Below are 25,923 nucleotides of genomic sequence, written 5' to 3'. Positions count from 1 at the left end.
TCGAACGATGACATTGAGCGTGCTGCCTCCTCTGACTGCCGCTGTCGTTGGTCTCGACTACCAGCTTTGCGCACGATGAACACTATATTTTCGCAATTATTTTCCACATTCATTCTTACGTTTTAAATGTAGATTTGCTGCGCAAGAGCCTGTGCATATATTTTGTAGACTATGCAACACACAAAGCAGGTGTCGAGAAGATGTGCAAAAAGTCGGACGTTGTGCGTGATGGGGATGCCATCAAACATCAGCCATAGGCAGAAGAGGCGGTAGAGGTTTTGAATCTGGACTTGAACCAGGGATAGGGAATCCGCAGAATGGTCCGGCCAGGGCTTATTGGCCAGTAATAATTGGCCAATGCTAATTGCACCGATTGGTTGTTTAAGTAAATAAAGCAGCTCGCGTAAAAACTCACTTCAGATTTAAATTTATTTTATTTTCTACGTGACTTTACCGGAAGAACCAAAGAGTAATTCCTGCAGTCACGAAAGCTTCGAATCTAGTTTGACTGCCGCAATTCAGCTGCAAGGAATGCACCACTCGTGTGTTTGTGTGTGCATGTGTGTGCGTGCGTGCATTTAGAATGTAAACTTGATGCACTGGTGCCCCGGTGTTTTGAAAATAAAACGGCACTGCGCGATTAGCATTTTTGAAAGGGGGGTTTATTGTTCGTTGACATCATCGAGGGGCCTTTACAGGAAGGCTTTCTCCCTGTCCCGGCGCGCACGGCCATGGCTTCGTGAAGACCTCGCCCCCTCGACATCTTCGCTGTCTCTCTCGCAACCGAAGTTTGGCTCGCTTGCCGCAACTTCTTCGTCTATTGACATGCTTTTCATCGTTGCCCGAGGATATGAAAAGTAACCCATAATGGTTTGTGACTCCGCAGGCGTTCGGCATTCGTTGAGGGCCCGAACGTCCCCGCAAAGATTACGTGAGTCACGTTTGCGGTTGGGGAAGAAGAATGAAGGCGGCGGTGGTAAAGAGGGGAATAACTTTTAAAAAAATGTTGCGGTGCTGGCTTCTCTTGGCACCATACCGGTTTAGCTCCAAATCCGCGTCCGTCACCGCCTCTTCCATCGGCGTTGCGATCTGTGCGTTCGCACAACAAAGAGGCGATTCTCAGAAACAATTCGTCAAAACGTCTCCGCCGCCGTGCGCCGCGTTGCTTTTGAGCTGCGCGGGTGCGAAAATCGCCCCACAATGACCCAGAGGCCATCCTGTGGCGCGAGATCGCTCGCAGCGCACAAGTGTACACGTGCAGCATCTTTGTCAGTCGACTGCTTAGACTAAACCATAAAGTATTTTTAATTTTCCCTGGTAAGGCCCACTGACCTAATGTAGCTCTTTTTAAGAAGCGACCTTGGCTATCGTCACAAATGAGTGCTCAATGAAAGTGGTTCATCGCGTGGAAATTTATAGCAGCCAAATAATCTGATCGCACGTTGGCAAATTGAGGGGAAAACCGGAGAAATATACAGGAGTTGGGGTCGGGATCGAACCCATGACCTCCTGCATACCAGGTGAGGGAGTTAACATCTCGCCACTGTGCTTGATGATGGCCTTCCCATGCCACGGAGGTCATGGGGCTTATTCCACTGCCTTTAACCACACGGGTTGACGTTTGCGAACAAATACGTGGGTGCATAGAAGTAAAGTACAGCATAGAATATTGCTTCACTGCCTTCTCTCTCTCTGCTGCCAAACCACCTAGCCCTGCAGGGCCAATGGCAACTTGCTTGGCAGTCTCCCATCCAAGCACTCGCGCGTGCTCAAACCTGCTTGGCTTTCGTCTTCGAACAAGATCAGATTCTTTCCATAGTGATATCACGGGGCAGAGATCGTCATCATCATCATCATCATCCTTGGCTATGATCAGTCCACTGTTGGATAAAGGCCTTCCATCGCAGTACCGCCTCTCACGCTACTTTGAACTTCTATTCACCAATGATAAACACGTTGGGGAGAGAGCGTTGGGGGCTTACTCTGCGAGGGAGCAGCTGATGTGCATTAAGTTGATTCTGGAACCCGTCCCGCGGCCCCAGTGATTAATTGACTCTAGCGGCGCACTCATGACCCCGGCATGTGACGAGTCATGTGTGTGTGTGGTGCAAGCCCTGGATTGTTACGGCCTGAAGTCAGATGTTATTCTGCCGCTGCGATTCATCATTCCTCTTCGCGCAACTTCAAGCTGCTGTCATCTCTGGCGCTGCGATGGGGGGGGGGATTACGTGAATGCAGCTCCGCACGCCGACGGTGCAAATCCCACTCCCAAGGTTATTGTGGGGCATCGATGGCACCGCCTGAGGGTTCGTTTCCACCCCCCCCCCCCACACAGTATGAGTGGCTACGCTAAAGACGTTTGGTGCCAAATCATTGTCGGTTTTTTTTCTGCGCATGGACAACGACGACAATGACGACGATGACGACGAATGGCAAGATTTTACGGGATGAAAAGAGCTACGAAAGGATATGAGGTGGGAGTGTGAAATTCAGAGATACAGACTTGCAATGGAAAGTAATGGACTCACGTGGAGACCCATAGATTCCTAAATGATGATGATGCAGCAATAGCAACAGTTTTAAGCACGACTTTTAAGTTTTGATGTTGAGTCAAGAACTTACGGAAGATGCGAAGTTAATTTCAGAGATGCAGACATACGCAGGGAGAACCTCGGACTCGCATGGACAACCCACATGCTAACATCGTCTTGCGTGCGATGATGTCGCAGAGGATTGGCAACATTTTAAGGTGGGGTAGGGGAGGCAGGGGTCTTGGGGCGTATCACGAATCTGCTTGTGATCCACCAACCCTTGCCTGCGACGTGGCGCTTTACACGCGAGCGGGCGAACGCCACCCCGCCACCGTGGCTGTAGTTTCCAGAGACTACAAATCCCAAATATGTTCTGCCTGGCGTTCTGGGCATAATTTCTGGTCACCGCATACGTCTTGTGTGTGCTTTGGGACTTGGGGAATACTCTGCACTTTGCAATGACCCCTGACCACCCCCCCCCCCCTTCGCAGAAATGAGCGTCCCGGCCGAGCGAGCGACTTTTCCGATTGTCGAAATTGTTAAAGGTGCCGGGGCTCCTGGTAATTAACGAAGAGGGGTGGGAGGGGGGGTGAACGGCAGTACTAATCAGTCGGGTCGCCTTCACGTATTGTATGTATATTCAACATACATACGTACCGACGGGATCTTTTTGCCAGTATCACAAATGATCAAAAATAAGGATAGGCTTTAACCCCTTTTTAGTAATATATACACACGTACGTGCGTGCGTACTGTTGGGCACGTCGTCCCAACGCCGCACCCCAACCGCTGGGGGCTTTGTTTCTAGAACTGAAGAGGCATCGGAGGGAACTGGAACCGAGCGGTTTTGTGTATCCCGAGCCCCCGTTACGTTATGTTCAGTGGATTAATTTACGCCCGATTTTACGCTCCCGAGTTATAAATGTCGAGGTGTGGGGGCCGGGTGGCTCGGAGGTCAGAGACATCGAGCCGGCGCCACTTACATCCTTGGTGTGAATCCAGATTTTGGGCGCTCGTGATTAAAGAATCACTGCTTTCTCGAGTGTGGTTGCCATGACTGTGTGGGTACACACACACATTGAGTTTTGCTTTCGCGCCGCGTTTGCGTAAAACTCTGGGTCTGGTGGCATTATTGCCGTGAATGCCACGGAAACGAACGTCAATCTCGGTGTGTGTGGGAAAGTGTGCTCCCCCACCCTCTCCTGTTGCATAAATATAAAAGCCCCTTTGAATGGTTTATCATAGGGATTATTTGTTTTACACGATAGCTCACCCCAGATTAACATTTGGGGAAAAGACCATGTAGAAGAGGGAAAAAAATACAAATCTTAATTATTCCCGGGATGATTGCCGATGGTCAAGAATAATAATGGAATGACGGCGGCCGAAGAATGGTGGAACGCTTCGGGCGAGGACGTCTTACTCCCGCGAAGAGGAAGCGGTGAAATCCGTTTGTGTGCAGGTACTGGGCAGATTGTTACATCGCAGAAGCATAGGCGGTGGATGACGGTTTGGTGGGGGGAAGGCCTTCATCCCGCATGAGTGAACATGCCTGATTATGATGATGCTGATGATGACAACAACATTTCCCCGTAAACGCACTTCTAAAGAAGCAAACTCTGGGTTCGTTCACCACCGTTGCTTGCCGTGTCGTCGGTTACGTTTCTTTATTCTTATGCAAGAAGACTTCATCACATTAGTGTATTTTTAAACGTCGTCGGCATTGTTGTTATTGTGACACTATCGCTTGGTGACGATAATTGCCGCCGTTGACATCCGTGACATCCCATGACACTCTCCGGAGCCGCGGCAAAGGGACATCGCATGCCGGAGCCGCCCACAAATTAATCGGCGGCACCAAATCGGCAGTTGTCTTCCAAAACAAACCCGAGATAAATATGGCATCGTCAGATAAATGTGGCATAGTTTGGCTGCGGGGTGGCCAAAAAAGATACAACGACACGTAAGAGAATGCGCACGAGATGTACGCGGCAAGCAAAGCCTCGTACATACAGATATACATTACAAAGCTATCCCATTTCGCCTAATGACTGTTGGGCCAAGAGCTATCAGCGAGCACCTATTTACGGCCGACAGGGAGCACGAGGAGGGTGGTGTGGCCAGTACCACGCCGGCCACCTTTGTCTCCCCTGTTGGCGATGTTTACGGAGCGCGGTGATACTGGGTTGGTTAACCTAGGGGGGAGGATCCGTGCCAGCTCCACTCGCTAACGATGTCCTCGAAGGCTGGGAATCGGAACCCAGGTGGCCGGGACCATAGCGATAGCGTGCGTGTGCCCGCATATGCAGCGCTCCATCTCCGCGGTTGCGAGTCCTTGCAGGCGTGTTCCCTCCTTGACACGCATCGCGTCACATCATTTCACACGTCCTGTTTAGCACAATTGGCTACGTCCGGTGCGAAAAAAAGTTATACATACATACATACGGATGCAAATCCTCCGTCTTCCGCGCTATTTGACCATGCTTTACAACGCTGGTTCGTGTGGGTCGGTTGAAGTTGGGGAGCGTAGAGGCACAGTACAACAAAGTATTTTTCTGCACTGCCTTTTGCTACCCACAGTGCAGCCCTTAATTTAAGCGCTTGGCCACCTCCATTTACGAGTGTTTTGGCAAAACTCAGAGTGCCCTGTGGAATACCTATACGCATGCGAGGATAACGTTGGCGAGCTCCGCACGTATGGATTGAAGAATCCGTCGCGCTGCTGAAGTTTGTTGGCTACCACGCGCCTCCTTCGTCGGGCAGCGTTAGCGGCTCGCGTAGGCTCGTGATTGGAAGCGCCTCTTGTGGCTGCAGGAACGAGGTAGGGCCCATCACAAAAAACGTACGCAGATGTCAACGTCAGTCCTTGCACGCGCGCGATTCGATGCGTGTGTCGCGTGCCGATGGCTTTGTTGAGCCGATGCATTGTTCTGCCCCCCCCCCGCCCCTCATTGCCGTCGTCATGTTAATGCTGTATGTGTACATCGGGGGTACTGGTGTACGATACAACGGAGTGCCGCGTGTACAGTTTGCAAATATCGCTCTGTGGTAGTTGTGTTCCTGAAGAGCACCGCGTTATGGGACACGTGAGGTGCGTACGCAGGCTGAACAAAGACAGAGGCGCGTGGGTAGCATCTAGAGGCATCCAACAGTATCTTGCGATGTGCGATGCTCCACCGAGGCGGCCGTACGCCCGCTTATTCCTACATAGTTGCGCAGGACGCATCCGCATTGTAAAAAAGTGTCCCCTGATACATTCGTCACGTTATATCCAATTCGCGTTATGAAAACAACACGCGGCGTCATAGGAGAACAGACTGTACAAGTACAAATGCGTAACCAGCACTCGACCTTTTGTGCATTATTCAACAATCACGAGCAGCAGTTGTTGAAGCAGTGCATTGTGGTTGCGCTTCTTGATCCGTGGTGCACAATCATCGAGAGCTCTTTGCACGTGTCTGTGTGTTGTTCAAAATTCACGACTCTCCGGCCTGCGCTATTTGACTGACGCGATAGGCTTTCCCCATCATTCAACGGATTTGTGACGCCGTGCTACAATGCACCAAGGTGTACATTGTGCTCTCCACTGCTGAATGAGGGCCTTGCTATGCTGTGCGCGTCCGAAAGGGCGATTCGACCATACTTCACCACGCTGGTCAGTGCGAGTTGGTGAAGGTGGGAAATGTAGACAACGGGAGCTTTTTAAACTGCTGCACGGCGATGGATTTTGACCGCTTGTCATCCCAAGATGTGACAAGATTAGACTCATTCCGGGTGATGTGCTAACGGGCACGATGTCTCAAACTTTGCGTGAAATTTCAACATGTGGCCAAACAAGAAAACCAAAAAATCCCACCCATTATTTCCTCCCCCACCGCCACCTCCAAACTAAACAAAGACACACGTCCAAACCCAATTCCGCGTTCACACCACGGAGAATTAAATACCGCGTTCCTCGCCGTAGCTCATCTTGCGCGGCTTATGCAGCGGCATTAAAAATAATGAGCTCTCGGACAAGAAGGGTCCAGCACCCCCACCAACCAAGCCCCGGTCCGGTCTCATCCCTCTCCACCCCCCCCCCCATACCGCCCCACACCACCGCCCCCAAAGCGGCTCTCGGGGATCAAAGGTCATGACACGCTCGGGCTGCCTGGCGCCGCCGGGCGTGTGGGAGGGTGAGAAGGAGACGCGCGCTGCCAAGCGGGCACCAGCGGGCAACTTGGGTGGATGGCAGCAGGTGTACCAAGACGATGATAAAGAACCCCTCTACATACGTAGCCTTTAACAGACTTTATTTTATTATGTTTTATTTTTATTATTTTATTATATCCCTTCTACGTGACTTCACCGAAAGAACCAAGAAGAAGACTTTAACAGACTGTTGTGGGAAAGTGCTGCAGCACCGATGAAGGCCGACACGGTAGACGAAGGGGGTGGGTGGGTGGCCAGCACCAAGCCCCGGCCACATTTGTCTCCCTAGTGACGATGTTTACACACCACACTAGGTAGTCATTTGAGGCCAAGTCAATCTAGGGGAGGCCCAGGACTGCTTGAAATATTCGCCACTGCTATGGGTCGCGAGTGGGAATTGAACTCGGGTCGCCGTAAATATAAAGACAAAGATCCCCCGGTATAGCCTTAACAAACTGTTGGGTCAAGTGCTGTTAGTGAGTAGCAGCACCTATGAAGGCCGGCACGGCACGCGAGGGGGTGGGTCGCCAGCACCACGCCCAGCCGCCTTTGTCTCCCTAGTGGAGGGCCCAGAGAAAGAGCCATGTGACCATGGTGAGAGAGACACGCAAACTCCAAATACAGTCATCAGGTTCAGGGTCTAACCCACGACCTTCTGCATGCCAGGCGAAGGGAGTTAACATCTCACCATCGCTACTCCAGTTTTTTGGCTTGACCACCTGATTATGAAATTGTAGTTGTTGCTATCTACACCAGCCGTATGAAAGAAAGAAAGAAGGATTGAATTGCCAACACTGTCGGGGTTGTCAAGGACTCCATATGCCCCGCTCATTGGACGTCCGCGGCAAGCCCGACACACTCTGGAGCATCGGCCTGGCTGCATCGATTATCTGGTGTTTACACAACATCGGGCCTCAACGTCATCTCGGCCACATCTCGCCAAGATCCGCATACACGAGAATTGCATGATGGTGCCAGTTCTGCTGTACCGGCACCTAACAAGATGTGAAATCTCCCGCGGTCGGACTCAAACAGGGGCCGCAAGGCCCCTTCTGTCTGCGGTGCGTCGGTGATGGCCGACTTGCAGCGAGAGCGATTCGCCTTTGTTTGCAACGAGGAGAGATTCATCGAGGACTGGTCCTGCCTTCCCGTCGATGACTTCATCCGCTCTCAATACGTCTTGGTCCGTTCGTTGCCATGTTGCAGGAATGGAAGACGACTTGCCCGAACGGCGTTACTGCCCGCCGTACCCTGCTGCTATGATTTAGCATGGTTGGCTACGTACGGTGCGAAAGAAATTCGACATACACATAAAGTGCTTGCCACAAATGAACAACAATATCTCGCTGATATTGTCAATGAGCATAAACCATCACGTGAACTCCAGTCATCCTCGCTGCAGCGGCTTTTGGCTCGCCATCACCGCATCACGCGCTTTCGGATACGCTTCTGCGGCCATCTGGAACGCTCTTCCTTCCGATATGAGGAAGCCACTAGAGCGATGCACTTTTAAATATAGATTGAAAACTCATTTTTTTGAGAACTGCTTTTTGTGCTTAGTTTGTTGTCCTTCCCCCGCACCTCCGATTCGTGGGGCTGGCTACGTACGGCGAGAAAGAAGTTCAACATACACACGTGCATACAATGAGTGGATCGTGACCATCATCGCGGCACCGTCCGGTCGGCCGTCCGAAGGACTTGTGGGTTCGTCAGATCTTGCGCGACGCTGGCCTTGCCTTGCCAAGAGGAGGCCTCCTTCTGGAACGCGATGGCACTTGGACACTGGTCGGCATGGCTGGAGCACACTTACATTGCCGTCGAGTTCCTGAAGACGATTGAATTGCTGGGAGGTGGCGAAGGGGCAGGGTGGAGTGAATATTTATACTCCCCGAGTGTATGGGCACTGAAGTATGTAACAGGAATATTTATATCCAGAGTGAATAAAAAAAAACAGAGGCCTGATCTCCTCCAAGTGTGTGGCTGTGAGCCCGGATCGGGCATGTAACAATAAAATATTAACAACATTTCCATACCTTCCTCTCGTGTTTAATACCTCCTCCGGCTGCCAGCCCAATACAATGCACAACGGCCAGCGAACCACCACCACCACCAGCAGGATTTATTTGTTTGTGGTGCTGGAATTCCCGCTTTGTGCGCTTTGCTTGCTTTCCTCCAAAATATTCGGACTCATTCCAATAATCGTTGTTGGTTTCCAAACTTTTTTGTGGTTGCTGTTGCAAATGTGTGACCCCTTGATGTTGCTCGGCTCTGCCAAAGTCGAAAAGCCGAGCTTGTGAGAAACTTTATTTATTTATTTTTTACCAGTTAAGGCCCACTGAGCTGTGTAGCTCTCATTCACAAGTGACCCGGCCAACACAAATTATAGCTCAACAAAGTGGACTATCGCGTGAAAATTTAAAGCAGCAGCCAAATACTCGGGAACGCATTTTTATTCTAAATGTGGAGGGAAAAACCAGAGGACCTGGAGAGAAATCCAGACGGCCACGGGGAGAGGGAGAACTTGCAAACTCCAAATATACATTCATCATGGTCAGGATTGAACCTATGCCCTCCTGTATACCAGGCGAGGTCGTTAACAGCTCGCCACCGCTGCGCCTGGTGGCGGTAAAGAAAAACACTTTTTAGAGGTGATCCGGGCGCAGATCCGGCTTTACTTAAAACCGGCGTTCAAATCGAGGGTTAAAGCCACCAGCGGTTGAACTGGGGTTTCGGGCCAAAGCGGGGTGATAGTTTCAACTCCATAATCAACGACTTAGTAATGAATAATAATAAAAATACCTCGTCACATTTAGATTTGGTTCTGTATGTTGTTGGGACATACTCTACACCCTGACAATGAGACTCTTCTGTTTGGTTGTCCAACCACAAATATTGTCTTTGGAGGCACGGCGGGTGGGTGGGGAAGCGGCTCCACTTATTGTATGCGCCAGATATCACTCGATATCATCGTGGTATCCTCTTCATCTGGCCATTCTTGAAGGGTTAAAAATTAACTCTCCTATCATCTTTGTTCTGTCAGTACATAGGCTTCCCACTGGGTCTTCTTATCATCCCTAACTCTAATCCCCAATCTCAACCAGATTATGTCATAGACTTCCCCCATTACTCTCCAAACCCATTACCCTCAACCCCAGAAAAAAAAAAAACCTCCCTCAAGAAACACATTGGTTCCAAGACCAAGAAAAACTTAAGAAAATCCTGAGATGATTGCAGGGTCGGTCGAACCGTGGCCTCGGCTATACGGATCAAGCAGCCGGAGCGTTATCTCATGAGACCGACCCATCTGGATGGAGACGAGAGAGAGTGGTGGGGGCAGAGGGGGCGGAGGAGGGGCGGGGAAGGAATGATGCCTGCGGTGGGCGGTGGGCACACGTGGGCCGCTAGCCCGGCGCGAACGGACACGTCCTCGCACGCCCGCCCATGAAACGTGAGCCCCAGCCAGATCGCTGTCACTGCCTGGAAATTTAAAAGTAAAAAAGAACGAACGAAAAGTGCCCTCAATCTGTCTATCCCACCCCCTGCCACCATCGCTCCCTTCACTCCTCGTCGCCTGTCTCCACCCGCCCAACGTGGTCTCCTTTCTCAAGTTTCGCTTGGGGCGCTGCTATTCGCCCCCACCCCCCCGACTCAACCACAGGCACCCAAGTTCACCAGAAGGCCCCTCATTGCTTATCGTGAGCGACACAATCTCTGGATTGTCAGGGGAAGATGGAGTAACTTCCATTGCCTGGATTCCAAGAGGTCTCCGGAATTCGGAGATCTCTCCGCTGCAGATATTCATCTGCCTAATGCCAGGCTCAATTGGTCACGTGACGGCTTGGTTATTTGTGAGGAAACAAAAATACAACGCAAAAGCACGTGTCGTCTGCGCATTGCGGAGAAGTATTTAAATGCATACATTCGATTTAATGTCAGCGTTTTTTGCCGGTGCGGTCGTGCATTTTTGAGATGTTCGGGAGATTTGCTATTTTTGAGAGTTCCGTGTAAAAAAAAAACGTAACCAGAGCTGTAGTTTCTGCTCGGCTTATACAGCAGCAGTAGCTGATGTTTTAAACGCACGTCGGTAATGCTTTTAACGAGACAAAAGGGACATTTATTTGAAATAACACCTCCTTTGGGCAGGATAATATTTGTGTCTGGTACTAAGCTAACAACTGCCACCAGAGTTGTTGTGACCTCGCACGTACGTTAACCAACTTTCCCTGCACATGGAACTATAACTCACTTTTCGTTTGATTCGTTATTTATTTTGAAGAGGTAGCTGGGTTGGCTTCAGGTCAAGATGACTGAGACGGTGCAGCGCTGAGCTGCTGTGTTTGAACCCAGGTTTTGGCCGCACATGATCCAAGCTAGACTTTTTGTAAATAAATGTTGTGGCTTTACTTCTCCAACACACCGGTGGTGGGCTGAAGTAGTAACTAATTGGCGCGTTGTTTACGTGACAAATCTTGCTGGCTGTGTCGGGTGGTGGAGCATTACGGCACATTTGTACTTCGCGATCAAACCCAAAAGCCTTTATTATGAATAATATTGGTCGTGAAAGCAGACGTGATGAATAGATCTTCTTGGTTCTTTCGGTAAAGTCACGTAGAATGGAAATAATAAAATAATACAAATAAAACATAATAAAATAATTCTCACGACGTTTCGGCCACAACGCAAGCAGCCGTCCTCAGGTGAAGAACAGGTCTGTCGAGAAGACAGACCTAATTCTCACGACGTTTCGGCCACAACGCAAGCAGCCGTCCTCAGGTGAAGAACAGGTCTGTCGGAAAGACAGCGTCTGAATGAACACCACCAAGCTTGGCTTAAATATACGCTGCCAAGCCTGGTGGTGTTCATTCAGACGCTGTCTTTCTGACAGACCTGTTCTTCACCCGAGGACGGATGCTTGCGTTGTGGCCGAAACGTCGTGAGAATTATTTTATTATGTTTTATTTTTATTATTTTATTATTTCCCTTCTACGTGACTTTACCGAAAGAACCAAGAAGATGAATCCCTGCAGTCACGAAAGCTTTAAATCGATAAATAGATGTTTAAGTTGAAGGCGTTGTTGGCCTCTGACAACTCGCTTTGAAGCGAGTTCTGTAGCTAAATAAAAATGTAGCTAAATTCAAGACTATAAATACTTGTTTGACTGTCATGTGGCAACACTAGTCGCACAGCATTGTGTGCACGTGCTCATTGTGTAAACATAAAAAGGCTTCTCAAAGGGTTAAATTCTCTTGCCCTGTGATGTTTATGAATGGGTTCTTTGTTAAAATTTGGAAAGAGACCAAAAAGGATTCCAGTAATATGAAATGGATTCTAATTCTTAAAATGAATGCATGAAATCCTGCATCTAGCGTATGAAAAAATGGTTTTGGAGTAGCTCTTCGCTTCTTCGTTGAACACTTCACATTGCTATGGCAGGGGCAGGCATATCCGTAGGACAACCACTGCTGATTTCCCCACAAAGCAGTATTTACTTTATCTTCATAATAAACGTTTTTGGGTTAGATCGCGTTATTTATAAATGTGGTGTAACCCTCCACCACCCGACATGGCCAATCAGCAAAAAAGTGTCACGTTGACAAAAGACAAATAGTTCACTGCTTTAGCCCACCGGTGTGTTGAAGAGTGAAACCACAAACTTTACAATTATGAATAATATTGGTCGCGAAAGCCTACGTGTTAAACTACTTTATCTTCCCTGGAGGGATGGTGGGCTGAGTCAACCGCCAACCTGAATTGAGACTCGCAGCTTTTGCCATTGCACACTGAACCGTATCGCTGCACTTGCCCAGCTCTGATAACCATCTAAGAATGTATTATTTATTGTCTCGGCAAATTATATTCAAATACATTTTACGAGAAGAGAAACAGAACACACGGACTACGGAACAACTTGCGCAGGTTGTGGACCTCGCGTTGGCCTACAAGGAAAAATAACACGCTCGATATGGGCATCCGCCACGGAGATGGTGCGATGAAATCGGCTCGTGAAGAGGAACCAGAGGTGGAATTGTGCGTCGCAAAGATTACGAGAGATGGCGACGGCTTGTGGGAAGGCCTTCATCCAGCAGTCGATAGATCATGACGTGATGGTAATGATGAATACAAATGATATGATTGTGTACCTTTTGAAGCAAGACTGACCAAGCAAGACTTAAGCGTATGAGACAGACAATACCCCTGAGACATATAAATGCTTCTCGGGACCATCGAATCGGCAGGGCAATGGGCTGACGTGACATACCGAGCGGTACGGTTAGTGAGCTTAGGCAGTTACCGTTGACTGACTCAAATTGGGGGGGGGCACGATTCTTAGGTTTGCACAGCAACCTTAGGTTGTTGTAAGAGTCCAGAGTTGGTTGAGGGACGAGGCACGGGAGTTGGTTACTCACACGGCCGTTCGTACCAACTCTGGTTACCTGCCCAGCCCCTGCCACCTCTACCCCCTCCCCCACCTGGCGGCACCACTTTTCCACGTCTTTTGTCGACTTGAGTTAAAACATGCTACTTTTTAAATCCTTTATATTAAGTTTGCTTGCTTGCTTACGACCGTGCAAATCTTTCGGTCGTTTTTTAACCCACTTCCCGTGATCCAATCGAGCTGACATTTTCCACACAGACTCGTTGTCCGTGACAATTAATGTTCATGAAAATTTTTTTCCAAAATTTTACACTTTTTAGGACAAAAATATTATATTTAATTACCAATTGCTTAATGCTGCAATGCAATCATCTGACCCATAGGTGGCAGCCATCTCAAGCCAGAGGACGAGAGGACTCTAGCTGCCACGCATATAAAGGATTTATAGTGAAAAACTTAGTTTTTACGGGTTATACTTGTTATTTTACCAGGATCGAATTCCCCAGTGTCACGCATTTCCACCCGAGTGGAAATGCGTCACGTAAACTGTGTCGATCAAAAAAAGGCGTTGCAGGCCATTTGAACATTTTTAATTGTTACATTTTTATTTTGACAGCAACAAGGTCTTGATGTTTTGACTCGCAATTATATTTGGGGAAGTCATCATCATCATCATCAGCCTCATCAGGCCGTGGTCAATTGGCCGTTGGACGAAGACCTCTCCGTTCCCGCCACCATCTCTTTTTGTTCCAGCGATGCGACATTCCGATGAGCATGTGAGATGATTTGGGGAAAAGTCTCCCTTGTGCGGGCAGACCGGTATTGAGGTACATTACGCAGTCGATGGGAAGAGCCCGTGTATTTCCTCGTGCGTGGACGTCACAATTTACCTTTCGGCGTTTTCTTTGCCCCTTTCCATCCCATCGCTAGATGCTAATCTTTAGGCCAGGGGTGGGGAACCTTTTTCTGCCAACGGCCATTTGGATATTTATAACATCATTCGTGCCTGGAACTGCTTCTCTTTGGCGAGGCGTGGTGTGATGTTGGCTGGTATTGATGATATTGCTACTCGCAGCTGCTTTTCCAGGTTTACTCCTAGATGTATTGAATTTCGAGTCCCGCCTGCGGTTGCCTTGGCTGGGCCAGACCAATGGATTTTGCAGGCCTTAAACGGCCCGCGGGCCAGACGTTCCCCACCCCTGCTTTAGGCAAACGATGAGTGCTGAGCTGGCACCACCACCTAGATCCTGAGTTTGATCCGAGGCAGCCGCCCATCAATTAAACCGAGGCTCTCGAGTGCGGCGAGTTGATGGTCTCAGCCTGCTCACCGACGATCACGCAAAATAACCACCGCGTTGAACTCAATTTTTATAAATTTCGATTTAAAGCTTTCGTGACTGCAGGGATTCATCTTCTTGGTTCTTTCAGTAAAGTCACGTAGAATGGAAATAATAAAATATATAATATTATTTTATTATGTTTTATTTTTTTTATTTTATTATTTCCATTCTACGTGACTTTACTGAAAGAACCAAGAAGATCAATTTTGATAAGTTACAGTTCTTTGACAAACGTGAACGCCAGTGTACGTGTGCGTGGAAAGTGATGCCTCCTATTGTGTGTAACAGAGGTCGCTTGATAGGGTCTCGGAGGTAGCTTCGTGATATGTGCTTCTGCAGGCCCATTGTCCCACACGAAGGCTTGCACTGCCCTGCGAAGCATTTGAATGGATTCTTCTCCTGATGTGCTCCTATCATGCTGATAGCATAATTGTCATAAGATTTGGTGACAAATCATCTTGAGGTAAATTACAAACGCGACGAAAGTAAACAACGCAGGAAAACGGAGCATGCTCACAAATCCGTGAAAGTCAGCTGAGCGCGCTGCTGCTCGAAGAGCGTGAACCTCCGCGGGGATGCATTGCACAGAAGCAGCAGCAGCAGCAACGGCAAACAGCAAAACAGTAGCAGTGTTTCGATTTAAAGCTTTCGTGACTGCAGGGATTCATCTTCTTGGTTCTTTCGGTAAAGTCACGTAGAATTGAAATAATAAAATAATAAAAATAAAACAATAAAATAATTCTCACGACATTTCGGCCACAACGCAAGTAGCCGTCCTCAGGTGGAGAACACGTCTGTCAAGTAGTCTGAATGAGACCTGTTCTCCACCTGAGGTCGGCTACTTGCGTTGTGGCCGAAACGTCGTGAGAATAATTTTATTATGTTTGATTTTTATTATTTTATTATTTCAATTCTACGTGACTTTACCGAAAGAACCAAGAAGAAGTAGCAGTGTTGACCTTCTATTTGACGGACTGTTGGCGGAATGCAATGGGCACCCCCCCCCCCCCTTTTGTCGCCGCCGACAATGACTCAACGATCGTCTCCTAAAAGCCTCCGACGACGCACAACAAAAGGGGCGCCGCTGCAGCAGCGCAGCATCCCGCGGTCAAATTGGCGAGCGGCCACATTTAGTTGTGCGAGCCCGCCCTCGGCCGGTCGCCGTGGCTCGAAGGCGGAGGGAGTTGCAGCCGTCGTAGTTTTGCGGGTTTTTTGGCGAACGAGCGGGGGTTGAGATCACCGCGAATGGTTTGCAGGTTGCGGCATTCCTGGGTTGTCTCGGCCTGCCATTTTCATGTTGTGCATACGCGCAGAAATAATTCGGTTGCGGTCGTGAGCTCAGAGATTGCGCCCGTTTGTTGTTTGGGGGGGGCAGGGAGGTGTGGGGGTGGCTGCACGGACGAATGAACGCGTGCACGCGCCGGTGATCGTCACGTCCAAGGGCGATGAGTCGCAGTGTTCGTTAGTCCGCCTCCTCTTGTTGACCCCTAGCAACAAACCCCAACTTCTTCTCCTGCTGGTGTTCTGCCTTAACGGCTGCCATCTCCTCTATCCTTCTCAGTTCTCTGCCCTCCACATTTCCACAAACGCCCCCCGTCCTTTAGCTCCTCCAACATCCCAATCCTCAGCCTTCCCTTCCTTCCTTTATTTTCCCCTTCCATTGTTCCTTCTTTGACGTCCTTCAAACCATCTTACCCAATCCGGGTAATCTTCCTCCTTCTGATGATTCCGGGTATAATTCTTCTTCTTTCATCGATTCCATTCAAGATGTCTCAATCCGTCGTCTTTAAGTAGCAAAGCGCTTGCCCAAACACCTGTGTGCAGTTTTACTTGGAATTTTTTTGTAGGCATTTTTAAAATCATTTTTCAAGAACCCAGAATACAGTGGGAGACCCTCCGATTAGCATGGGTCACGACATGCGGTGAGAACAACATTTAACGCACGAACATACATACAAAAAGGAGAGCGAAACTTTGTGTACCAGGCCGACCTCATAATTGGTGGAACGAACGAGGGCATCTGGGCTTGGTGATCTGAATTTTGTCGCTTTATTGAGAGAAATAAAAACCATTCGGATAGCTAGCTACAGGCTTAGTTCTGCTTGGAAATGAAACATCAAGTCATGCACTGTTTAACTGCATGCCTAATACAGGTCCCCATAACTGTGAGCAGAAAACAACAGGTAGTGAGATTTTCGTGCACAAAAAACGGCAGGATGTACAAGCACAATGTGCGTGCATATTCTTAATTGCCCCATGAATAACCCAACCGGTAATGGATATCCATTGTAATTCATATGCACACATTAACCCACCCTCTGTCCTTCGCACCTGATTGGCTTACAAGTGACGACATCACATCTATCCCTCTATGCAAGAACTAAACAGGAGGGTTTCTCCACAAAACTGGCTGGTTGTAATTACTGGCGAAATGGCGTACTCGAATCGTAAATTTTGTGGATTTACTCTCCAACACACCGGTGTGCTGTACTAGTAACGAATTGGCATGTTCTGTTTACGTGACAAACCTTACTAATTGGCTGTGTCGAGTGGTGGCGGGTTTAACGACACGTATTTACGTGATCTAACCCAAAAAAAACCCTCTTGTGATCAATGAATTTAAAAGCAGTGTGCAGATTTGCCTGAAAAAGAGTTTTGAATTGGTGCACACTACCACTTTATCAATGTTATTATGATTACGATGCTTGTGAAAAACTACTGGACATCTGTGAAAAAGAGTTCTAGGGCTCATCGGATTCCTACAGTATAAATACAAATTTTTATTCTGTTTACCTAGGAAAGCCTCCCAGAATCCCCAAGACACTTTTTTTCAGGAGGGTCCTGCCAAGTTTTCGCTGTGCAGGGGGTTTGGATGCGGCGGCGGCGGCGACGCTTAGTCTCGCTGCGAGTAATTTTCAGTTGAATTTTTTAACGTCGAGATGTTTGGCCGAACACCAATTGGGGTTATTATTTCGTTTAGCTTGGTCAGAGAAACCAAGACAATGTAACAAAAGGCCTAAAAGAAGACACGTTCCTGGAATTCCTTTGTGTGTGTGTTTTTTTTACATGAATATTACATTTGCATTTGAAACCCAGGTCTCCCTTGAAAAGTAACAATTTTAAGTTACAATGGTCTTCTCGACTGGCTTGTAAATAAACTTGGCAAGATGAACGGTAGAAGAGCGAGGTAAAGAGGTCGGAACGCTCTCGTCGTACTTGCTTACGAAGCAGTAACCTCTTAAACTATTTTATTCATGATAATTGGTTTTTTACCCTTCTACCTGGCAACAAAACTGACACCTTTTTTTATAAGGAGTCCTGTTTGCATAGACCACAATACCTGCAGTCATAATGCAAACAAAAAACACAACTCTGATAATGTATGCACTGTCCTTGAAGTTGATTGGTCCACACCCGAGACAGCTTTCCTTAGAGCCTAGTCTCACATGGGTGTCAGTTTTGTTGCCAAATAGAAGGGTAAAAAAACAATTATATTTTTTACTGGCAAATGAGGTTACAATGGTATTTTATTCATGTCGCTTTTGCATCGTCATTTTATAATTAAAAAAAAACATTTAAAGTAAAAGAACTGTACCCGGCACGAACCAGAATCGCGCCATCGCCTGTATAGAAAGCTTTGGGTGGAAAATTACTCGATGGTAGAATGCGAGCTCGTCTTAATTGCCGGGTTGTTGCCAAGTCGCGTGTGGTTGCACCCCTGAGATCTTGGCAGCGGCTTGACTTGTGAACAGCTTCACGGGGAAAATATCGCCAGAGACCTGCCATCGGTGTTTGTACACGGGCGTGTGTGTGGGGGGGGGCTTTACTCGCAGTTCAGAGTTTGATGTGCCGACGTGGAGAGGGAATGTGCCCATTTTCATGCATTGATGTTTACCGCAGATGTGTGTGTGCTTGTGCATGTGTTGTGGAGAGAGGTAGTGTAGCAGTTGGCGCACTGTACTACGGACCAACCTACCCGAGTTCGATTCCCGCTCACGGCCAACACCGGTGACGATTGTCTGAACCGGTCCTGGGCCTCCCCTAGGTCGATTTAGCTTCCAATGAGGACCTGGTGCGGTGTGTAAACATCGCTAGCACTGGGGAGACAAAAGTGGCTGGGCGTGGTGCTGGCCACCCACCCCCTCGGTTTTCATAGGTGCTACTCGCTAACAGTACTTGCCACAACAGTCTGTTAAGACTACACGGGGGATCTTTGTCTTTGTGTGAGCGACAGTCGCCAAAGTGCAGAGATTGCATTTTGTAGAATGTTTTGTTTGATCTCATTTGGAAGTGTTTTTCACTTCTGGTATCCAACAGCAAGTCAGTGTTTATATTTGTTTCGTGGTTTGCAAAGCACAGGCCCAAAACGTCAAAAATGCCAGGTAGTCAGAAAAAACCAGCACGATTGTTGAAGGTTTAATAGATGATCATAATAAATATTACACGTGAAAAACACCGACACAGCAACCTGAAGTAGCCCAAAGATCCCAAAGTGCGGCCAAACTTATCAAAATTCAGTCATCTTTTATCGGGTCGGCAAACATCTAAAAGAAGGCATAAACAACATAAATTTCTAGCTTATGACCAAATCGCCCACAATGCCCACCATCTGGTAAGATCTCGGAAGCTAAGCAGGTTTGAGCCTGGACAGCACTTTCTTGGGTAACCATCGTGAATAGCAAACTGTTTGTACAGTGCGCTCATACGAAAGTTATTACTTTGATGGCTCTGCTTGCCATATTGACCTAGCAGTGCATCACATTATTAACTCATTAGTTTAAGATTTAAAAGCCAGGTTTAAATAATCTTTGCAACCAACAGATGTTGGTAGTTTTCCCTAAAAAACGATTTTAAAAATTACCAGGTAAGGCCCTCTAAGCTGTGTAGCTCTTTTTCAGAAGCGACCGGGCCACAAATGATAGCGCAAATGAAGTGGCTTATCACGTGGATATTTATAGCAGCCAAATACTCCTAAACGTGTAATTCTCAATGTGGAGGGAAAATCTGGAGGAGCCGGAGATAAACCCACGCGACCGCGGGGAGAACATGCAAACTTCAAATATACAGGCATCGTGGGTTCGGATCGAACCCACGACCTCCTGTATGCAAGGCGAGGTAGTGAACATCTAGCGCCCAGCGTGTGAGCGGGCTCGCTGCAGGGCTAAGTGGTGTGAAATGTGGCAAAATCCGTTGTTGTGCTGTACTCCTATGCTCCCCCGCCTTCACCCTCCCGAACTGACAAGTGGTGAAGTATGGTCAAACAACCCCCAGGGAGGGTCGTGGGGGTTGTTTGAACTGACAAAGTGGCGTAGGGAGGTCCCTTGTCCAGTTGTTATTGATTCTAGATTTGAAGCTTTCGTGACTGCAATGATTCATATTCTTGGGTTTTTTCGGTAAAGTCACGTAGGTAAAAACATTAAAAAGTAAAATAAAATAAAAATCACGACGTTTCGGAGGCAACACAAGCTTCCGTCTTCAGGTGGTACCGTCACAGCCACGACAGCTGTATCAAGTAAATGAGAGATTGCAGGAGCTACCACTCCGTTTATATAATGGTTGGAGAAGGTGGTTATTGATTGCTGCACACGTACTCAAGTGCAGTGATATCTATGACACTCGAGTTTTTCTAATCATTATCCAACCAGCCAACATGCCATATTGTTCCCATTGAAAGTGTCGTAGAAATTTTAGCAACGACAGTGCAGATGCCATTAATTTCACCGGGTAAGTTACACTGGGTGTCGAAATTCATTGGAGAAGCATCCTTCAGGAAAGTAATAATCCCCACGATCCACACGATGTTGGGAGGCCGTCATCCAGCAGTGGATTGACAGACGGCTGTGCCTGTACACTTTTGTTCAATCCTTGGTGCCGATGGACTAAAACACATTTTGTATGCGTATATGGAGAGACGGAATGCGGTTCTGTTTGTGTTTTATACAGAAACGCTCCATTTATCGTTGCGAGTCTCGGGGATTGTTTTGCGACACTTATCCTCGCCTCCCTCTGCAAATGTTTTGATTCCTCTTGTGACACGGTTTGCTTTTCCTCTGATTTCTGTGTACTTTATTATTTGTGTCGCCGATCACTCTTGCAATTGAGACCTATCCCCTGGTCAGCTGAGTTCTCACCTGGTCGAATAAAATTGACTTAAATTGACTCCACTGTTATCACACCCCCCCCCACCATACCCACATCCCTTCCCCCACAGCTACCTGAAGCGCTTCAAGCAGATGAAGATCAAGGTGATGCGCAGCTGGTGCCGACAGATCCTCAAGGGGCTGCACTTTCTGCACACGCGCGACCCGCCCATCATCCACCGTGACCTCAAGTGCGACAACATCTTCATCACGGGGCCCACGGGCTCCGTCAAGGTCGGGGACCTGGGGCTGGCCACGCTCAAGAGGGCCTCCTTCGCCAAGAGTGTCATCGGTGAGTGCGGGCGGCGAATGTTCATGTTTAATGTTTTTTGTTAATTTATTTTCCCCAGTTTCATGTCAGCTGTGCTAATGACATTGCAACCCCTTAGTGCTAGAGAACCTCCGATTAGCATGGTTGGCTACGTACGGTGCGAAAGAAGTCATTGGTACATACATACATACAGAAGCAGACATTACAGAGCTACTTCTGAGATCCATTCAAGCGGTCTGGGGTCCACACAGTAGAGGGCAGCACGTTCATAATCCCCTTCCTGCATGTGAGAGTAATGTTTGTCGCAAGGCATTTGAACAGATATTCTATTATGCGAGCTGGAATTTAGCCATATTAAGTGCAGCGTCAACTTTAATGTGATTGTTTAATTGAACCTTATGGTGGGACTCCGGGGTCCCGAATGACGAATGAACGGAAGTAATTAATTAATTAATTAGTTTTTGACGACCCCCGTCCCACCGCGCACATGAACGCCGTGACCCACCTGGCGCGGATCATTCTGTTGTCATGTCATCCAAGCGCAGTGAGGACGAATGCGCAGAAGAGCTGAAAAAGCGAACGCACTCCATGCTCGTGTATGGGCAGGATCATAAGTCTTATCCAAAGCTGCTCAAACTGCCTACACGACTTAAGTCCTTTATTTGTCATCACGCTATGCATAATACAGTGAAACTGCTCTCTTCTCTTCATTATTATTTCTGGCCTACCAATGTCTGCAGCCAGGATCAATCGATGACAATCCTATTACCTGCAGATATTTAACAGATGAGATGCGTTGCACCGTGAATTCCTCCTGTTTGATCATACTTCTCTTGTCCGTATGCATCTGTGCAGATCGGTGTTTTTGCGGTTCAGCCATAGTCCCCACATACCGCTCGTATCAATGCGGATAAGAGGAGCGGCGACCCACTGCTCTGTAGAGTAACATTGTTATAAGCGCTTGTTACAATATTAACAGCGCATTGAAAACGCGTACTATTTTACGTACTGTTTACAAAGTGTGTTCACAAATCCACACTGAGAAACACGATGAAAGACAGAGGGGGTGTAAATATTTTTTTCGATAGTGTATTTAAAGAGCTACTGCAGGTAAGTAGTTTTCAGTTTTAAAGGCATAGTTTAACAAGACAACACTTGCCACCATCCTTCAAACCCATTGGTGAAAAAGAGCAAAGCTTTTGTTTACATTATAATATAATGTTTTGTGCGAGAGCCAGGGGCTTATGGAACCCCGGGGTTCCCTCCATAAGGTTCAATTGTGAAATCAGCCACACACTGCAATTGACGCGGTTTTAATCGCATACACCTGCCTGCATTCAAACTCATCGTCTTGGCCGTGCCAGCTCAGAACTGACCTCTGAGCCACCCGGCCACCTAGGATGGAATCCTTTTAAGGGAGATGGTTTTTCGAATCCATGATTTAGCCGGCTGTGATTAAACCGCGTTCTCAGCTGTAGTGAGATGCCGGCCTCAGCCCTTGTCACCAATGACTACACGCAAAACATTATTAAACAAAAATGTATTGTGTAATTTGACTCTGTTCCAGCTCTAGGAATTCGTTCAATTTCAATGATTATGCGACGAATGTTGCTCTCTCGCTTTGATTGGCATGGGCATGTGACAAACAAACTTTGGCAGGGAATGTGAAAGGCGTCACACAAAATGTGGGTGAGGATGTTTATTGAAGTATCCTCCGAAGGGGTTCCGCGATTTCGTCTTCCGGCGCTGCTCCCCGGCTGTGACGGTTCCTCCTGGGAATTTCTTCATCTCATCAAGTGACACCCATGGCACAATTGGAAAATAATTTGGGGCCAAAAAAAGCCACATCAGGAAGTTTGGCTGTTTCTTTGCTCTGTATTTTCTTGTAAGACCAAGAGATACGACCATGTAAGCTTTGCTGAACAAATCTAGAATTCAAATCTAGAATTTGCCGAACAAGTTCAAAGAGAATTTTGCAAACGCAAATTACATAATCACCGCACTATCACTTGATACAAATTATTAAACCGATTTGTCCTTGGTATGGGTCATGCAAAGTTGCCAATGTTATATCCCACTTGGCGGTATTTCGAATACACGCGTCGGCAACCAAAATGACAAGAAGAGCCATTTTTTTCGAATTCGGTAACAACTAAAAAACCTCAGTATTTCAAGAGCCTGCAATGATGCACGTGGTGAGTACCAGACGGTGGGTCGTTAATGAACAACATCGCAAAGCAGCGGTCTTTAAAGAGCCGCTTGCGGCTCCGGAGCCACAGGTTTGCCCACCCCCTGCTCGACAGAGGTCGCAAACGGGTTTTGATTCCTTACCCGTACACGTACCCAGCCGCACCAGGGTCGCAAACGGGTACCCGTACCCGGCCGTACCCGTACCCTACACCTTTACCCGGCCGGGTACGGGTATCGGGTACCTGATTGCGACCTCTGGGATGAAGCCATGTTGCAGGCACGGGTGGGTTGATTCTAGGAACTTTAATTGTGAGAAGAGACAAGACGTTGGGAAATGAGTGACGAACAGTTACTCACCAGTGACTCACGGCCTACCCGTACCCGTGCCCGGCCGCACCAGGGTCGCAAACGGGTACCCGGCCGGGTACGGGTAGCCGGGTATCGGGTAGGGTACCCGGTTGCGATCTCTGCTGCTCGAGTTCACGTGCAGCCTTTTTGTCAACACATTGGTGGACGAGGGCCTCCCCACGCCGCGCGGATTGCGGAAGTTATTTGACCTTCATTCGCGCTGATCGGCGCACGTTGGTGAAGGCGGTGGTGCCCCAACAGTCTGTTTAGGCTATGTGGCGGGAGATCATTGTGTTGAATTTGCAGCGTGTTACAGTACAACCGTGCATTATTACCACGCTGACCTCCGATGACAGTGTAGCCCTGTAGCAGTCTCTAAGAAACCTATTATTATGCGTGGCGGTTGCCCATCCAAGCGATGTCCAGGCTCACTTCTGCTTCGTTACGGGAGATCTGGTGAGATTTGAGACATTCCGGGTGATTTTAGTCACTGGTCCATAGAACCAGCAGTGGCTTGGCGTTTGTCTACTCTCTAGGGTGAGAGGTTTGGCGGCTGCTGCGTGCTCATCTTTGTCGTGGTTGCAACGTAAGATGATGCTTTAAATGCAAGGCGCCCAACAGCGGGGGCTTATCACCTGTGGGCATCGCAATGAGAGAAATTGTTTTGCTGCAGATTGCCTGTAGTTAACTTTAAAAAATATATATATTTTTTTCCGTCTCATTGCTAACATACGTAATTGTAAGGTTGGGGAAATCATACCTTACGCTCTCCGTGCTGGATAATTGCGGGAATGGGATAACTGGCTGCCGAGCTTGACTGGTGCTAAATAACACACATCGCCATCTAATGAGACGTGCGTAGAGGTGGGGGGGGGGAACGGCACGCAGGAAACATTTATTTATTATGATAAAATTTTATTTTTCAGGATTTTGTGGCTCAATCTCATGGCTTAATAAATGTGGGCAGCTTGAGCAATTTTCCCCAGCCCGGTGACATGTGAATTAAAATGAACGATTAGGTGATACTGCATTGGCAGTAGTGCACAGACAAACCCAACATGTTTGTCAATAACACTGTTGGTGTGAAAATGAAAAGAAATATAATAATAATGTGGCTTACATTTTCCATAGACGCATTTAATGCCACCAGTGCAGAAGCGGTAAGTGAGCATTCGTGATAGTCACGTGATTAGGCTGCCTATTCTTGACGAAATCTTACTCTTAACAGACAGTGCCACAGGGAATCCTCATCAGTCATGATCTATTTATTAATAAATTATTGTCTCCAAGCCATCACATCTCAGTTTTGCAATGTAACGTCCCATGTGGCTCTTGCACTTGAGCCAATGTCATCGTTCTGTCCCCACGATAGCTGTCCTCGACGGCGAATTCCTCTCTTCTGATTGGATAATGATGATGACGACGACGACAACGAACAAGAGGAGACATTGACTTGCGTGCGACGTTTGCGTGGCAGGGACGCCCGAGTTCATGGCCCCGGAGATGTACGAGGAGCACTACGACGAGTCGGTGGACGTGTACGCGTTCGGCATGTGCATGCTGGAGATGGCCACGTCTGAGTACCCCTACTCCGAGTGCCAGAACGCCGCGCAAATCTACCGCCGCGTCACCAGCGTGAGTGCACAGCGCGCCAGCCACCCACCAAGCCACCCAGCCAGCCAGCCACCCAGTCACCCACCCACTCAGTCACCCACCCACTCAAACCACCTAGTCACCCACTACACCCACCCCACCCACCTTACCCACCCCACCCACCCACTGACTCCGGCGCCCCTCTCTATTTTGACTATAAACTATTTAAATGTTACCAGGTAAGGCCCACTGAGCTATATAGCTCTTTTCTAAAAGCGACTTTGCCATCACAAATAATAGCTCAACGAAGTGGCTTATCACGTGGAAATAAATGGCAGCCAAATACTCTAAACGCATGTGGAGGAAAAAACCGGAGGACCCAGAGAAAAATATATGCGACCACGGGGAGAGAGAGACCTGCCTTCCCCGTTGCCTCCCACTCTTCACAATCTTTTGCCACTTCCATCCAGATTTCTCCTCCAAAATCTTCTCTTCTCATCACACGCATCTCATTATTCTGTCTCCCTCTCTTCCCCTCCCTTCCATCGTCTCCATTCCATTGCTAATGCTTGGGCCTATCTCTCTGTTCTGTAATCCTCAGCGAAATGTTATGCCCCCCCCCCCCCAACTGCGTTACATTTTTGTTTTCACATTGTTCATGATGCCTGTTATTGTCTTGGTTTAATTCTAAAATCTTGAATGTTTCTTTTTATTTTGTACCTCCATTTTACGTTTAAAATCCTCCTTTTCATTGCCCTTTGGTTGACTTGTCACGTTCTCACTTGTTCTTTAGTTGGTGGAGGGGACATTTGTGCCCCTTAGTTCGTTCCGGCTAAAGTCCAAGAATCCCGTTACCAATTGAAACTCGTCGGTAATCGTCCCTTCGTGAAACTTCTCATTATATTTATTTTTATTATTTTATTATTTCTCTTTTACGTGACT

The 25,923-nt window shown here is 47.9% G+C and overlaps 1 protein-coding gene and 1 long non-coding RNA gene across 14 annotated transcripts in view; one reads left to right on the top strand and one right to left on the bottom strand.

The window, feature by feature from the left end:
- The window catches only part of LOC144729388 (uncharacterized), a 133,297-nt gene that overhangs the window by 33,970 nt on the left and 73,404 nt on the right, over window positions 1–25,923 (top strand). For all 13 annotated transcript variants that reach the window (XM_078609643.1, XM_078609642.1, XM_078609633.1 and 10 more), the window contains exons 4-5: window positions 20,651–20,871; window positions 24,866–25,023. In XM_078609643.1, coding sequence (XP_078465769.1) covers window positions 20,651–20,871; window positions 24,866–25,023 — 379 coding nt within the window. The remainder of the gene's footprint in view (window positions 1–20,650; window positions 20,872–24,865; window positions 25,024–25,923) is intronic.
- On the bottom strand, window positions 649–6,403 carry LOC144729387 (uncharacterized). Its single transcript, XR_013587698.1, has 2 exons — window positions 5,883–6,403; window positions 649–1,089 (listed from the first exon to the last, which is right to left on the bottom strand). It is a non-coding gene; the product is annotated as an uncharacterized LOC144729387 (long non-coding RNA).

This window comes from Lampetra planeri, chromosome 32 (genome assembly GCF_965212315.1).
Source record: "Lampetra planeri chromosome 32, kcLamPlan1.2.h2, whole genome shotgun sequence".
Lineage (NCBI taxonomy): Eukaryota > Metazoa > Chordata > Hyperoartia > Petromyzontiformes > Petromyzontidae > Lampetra > Lampetra planeri.
The sequence above is the reverse complement of the archived record's forward strand: the minus strand, read 5'-3'. Positions and strand labels throughout refer to the sequence as shown.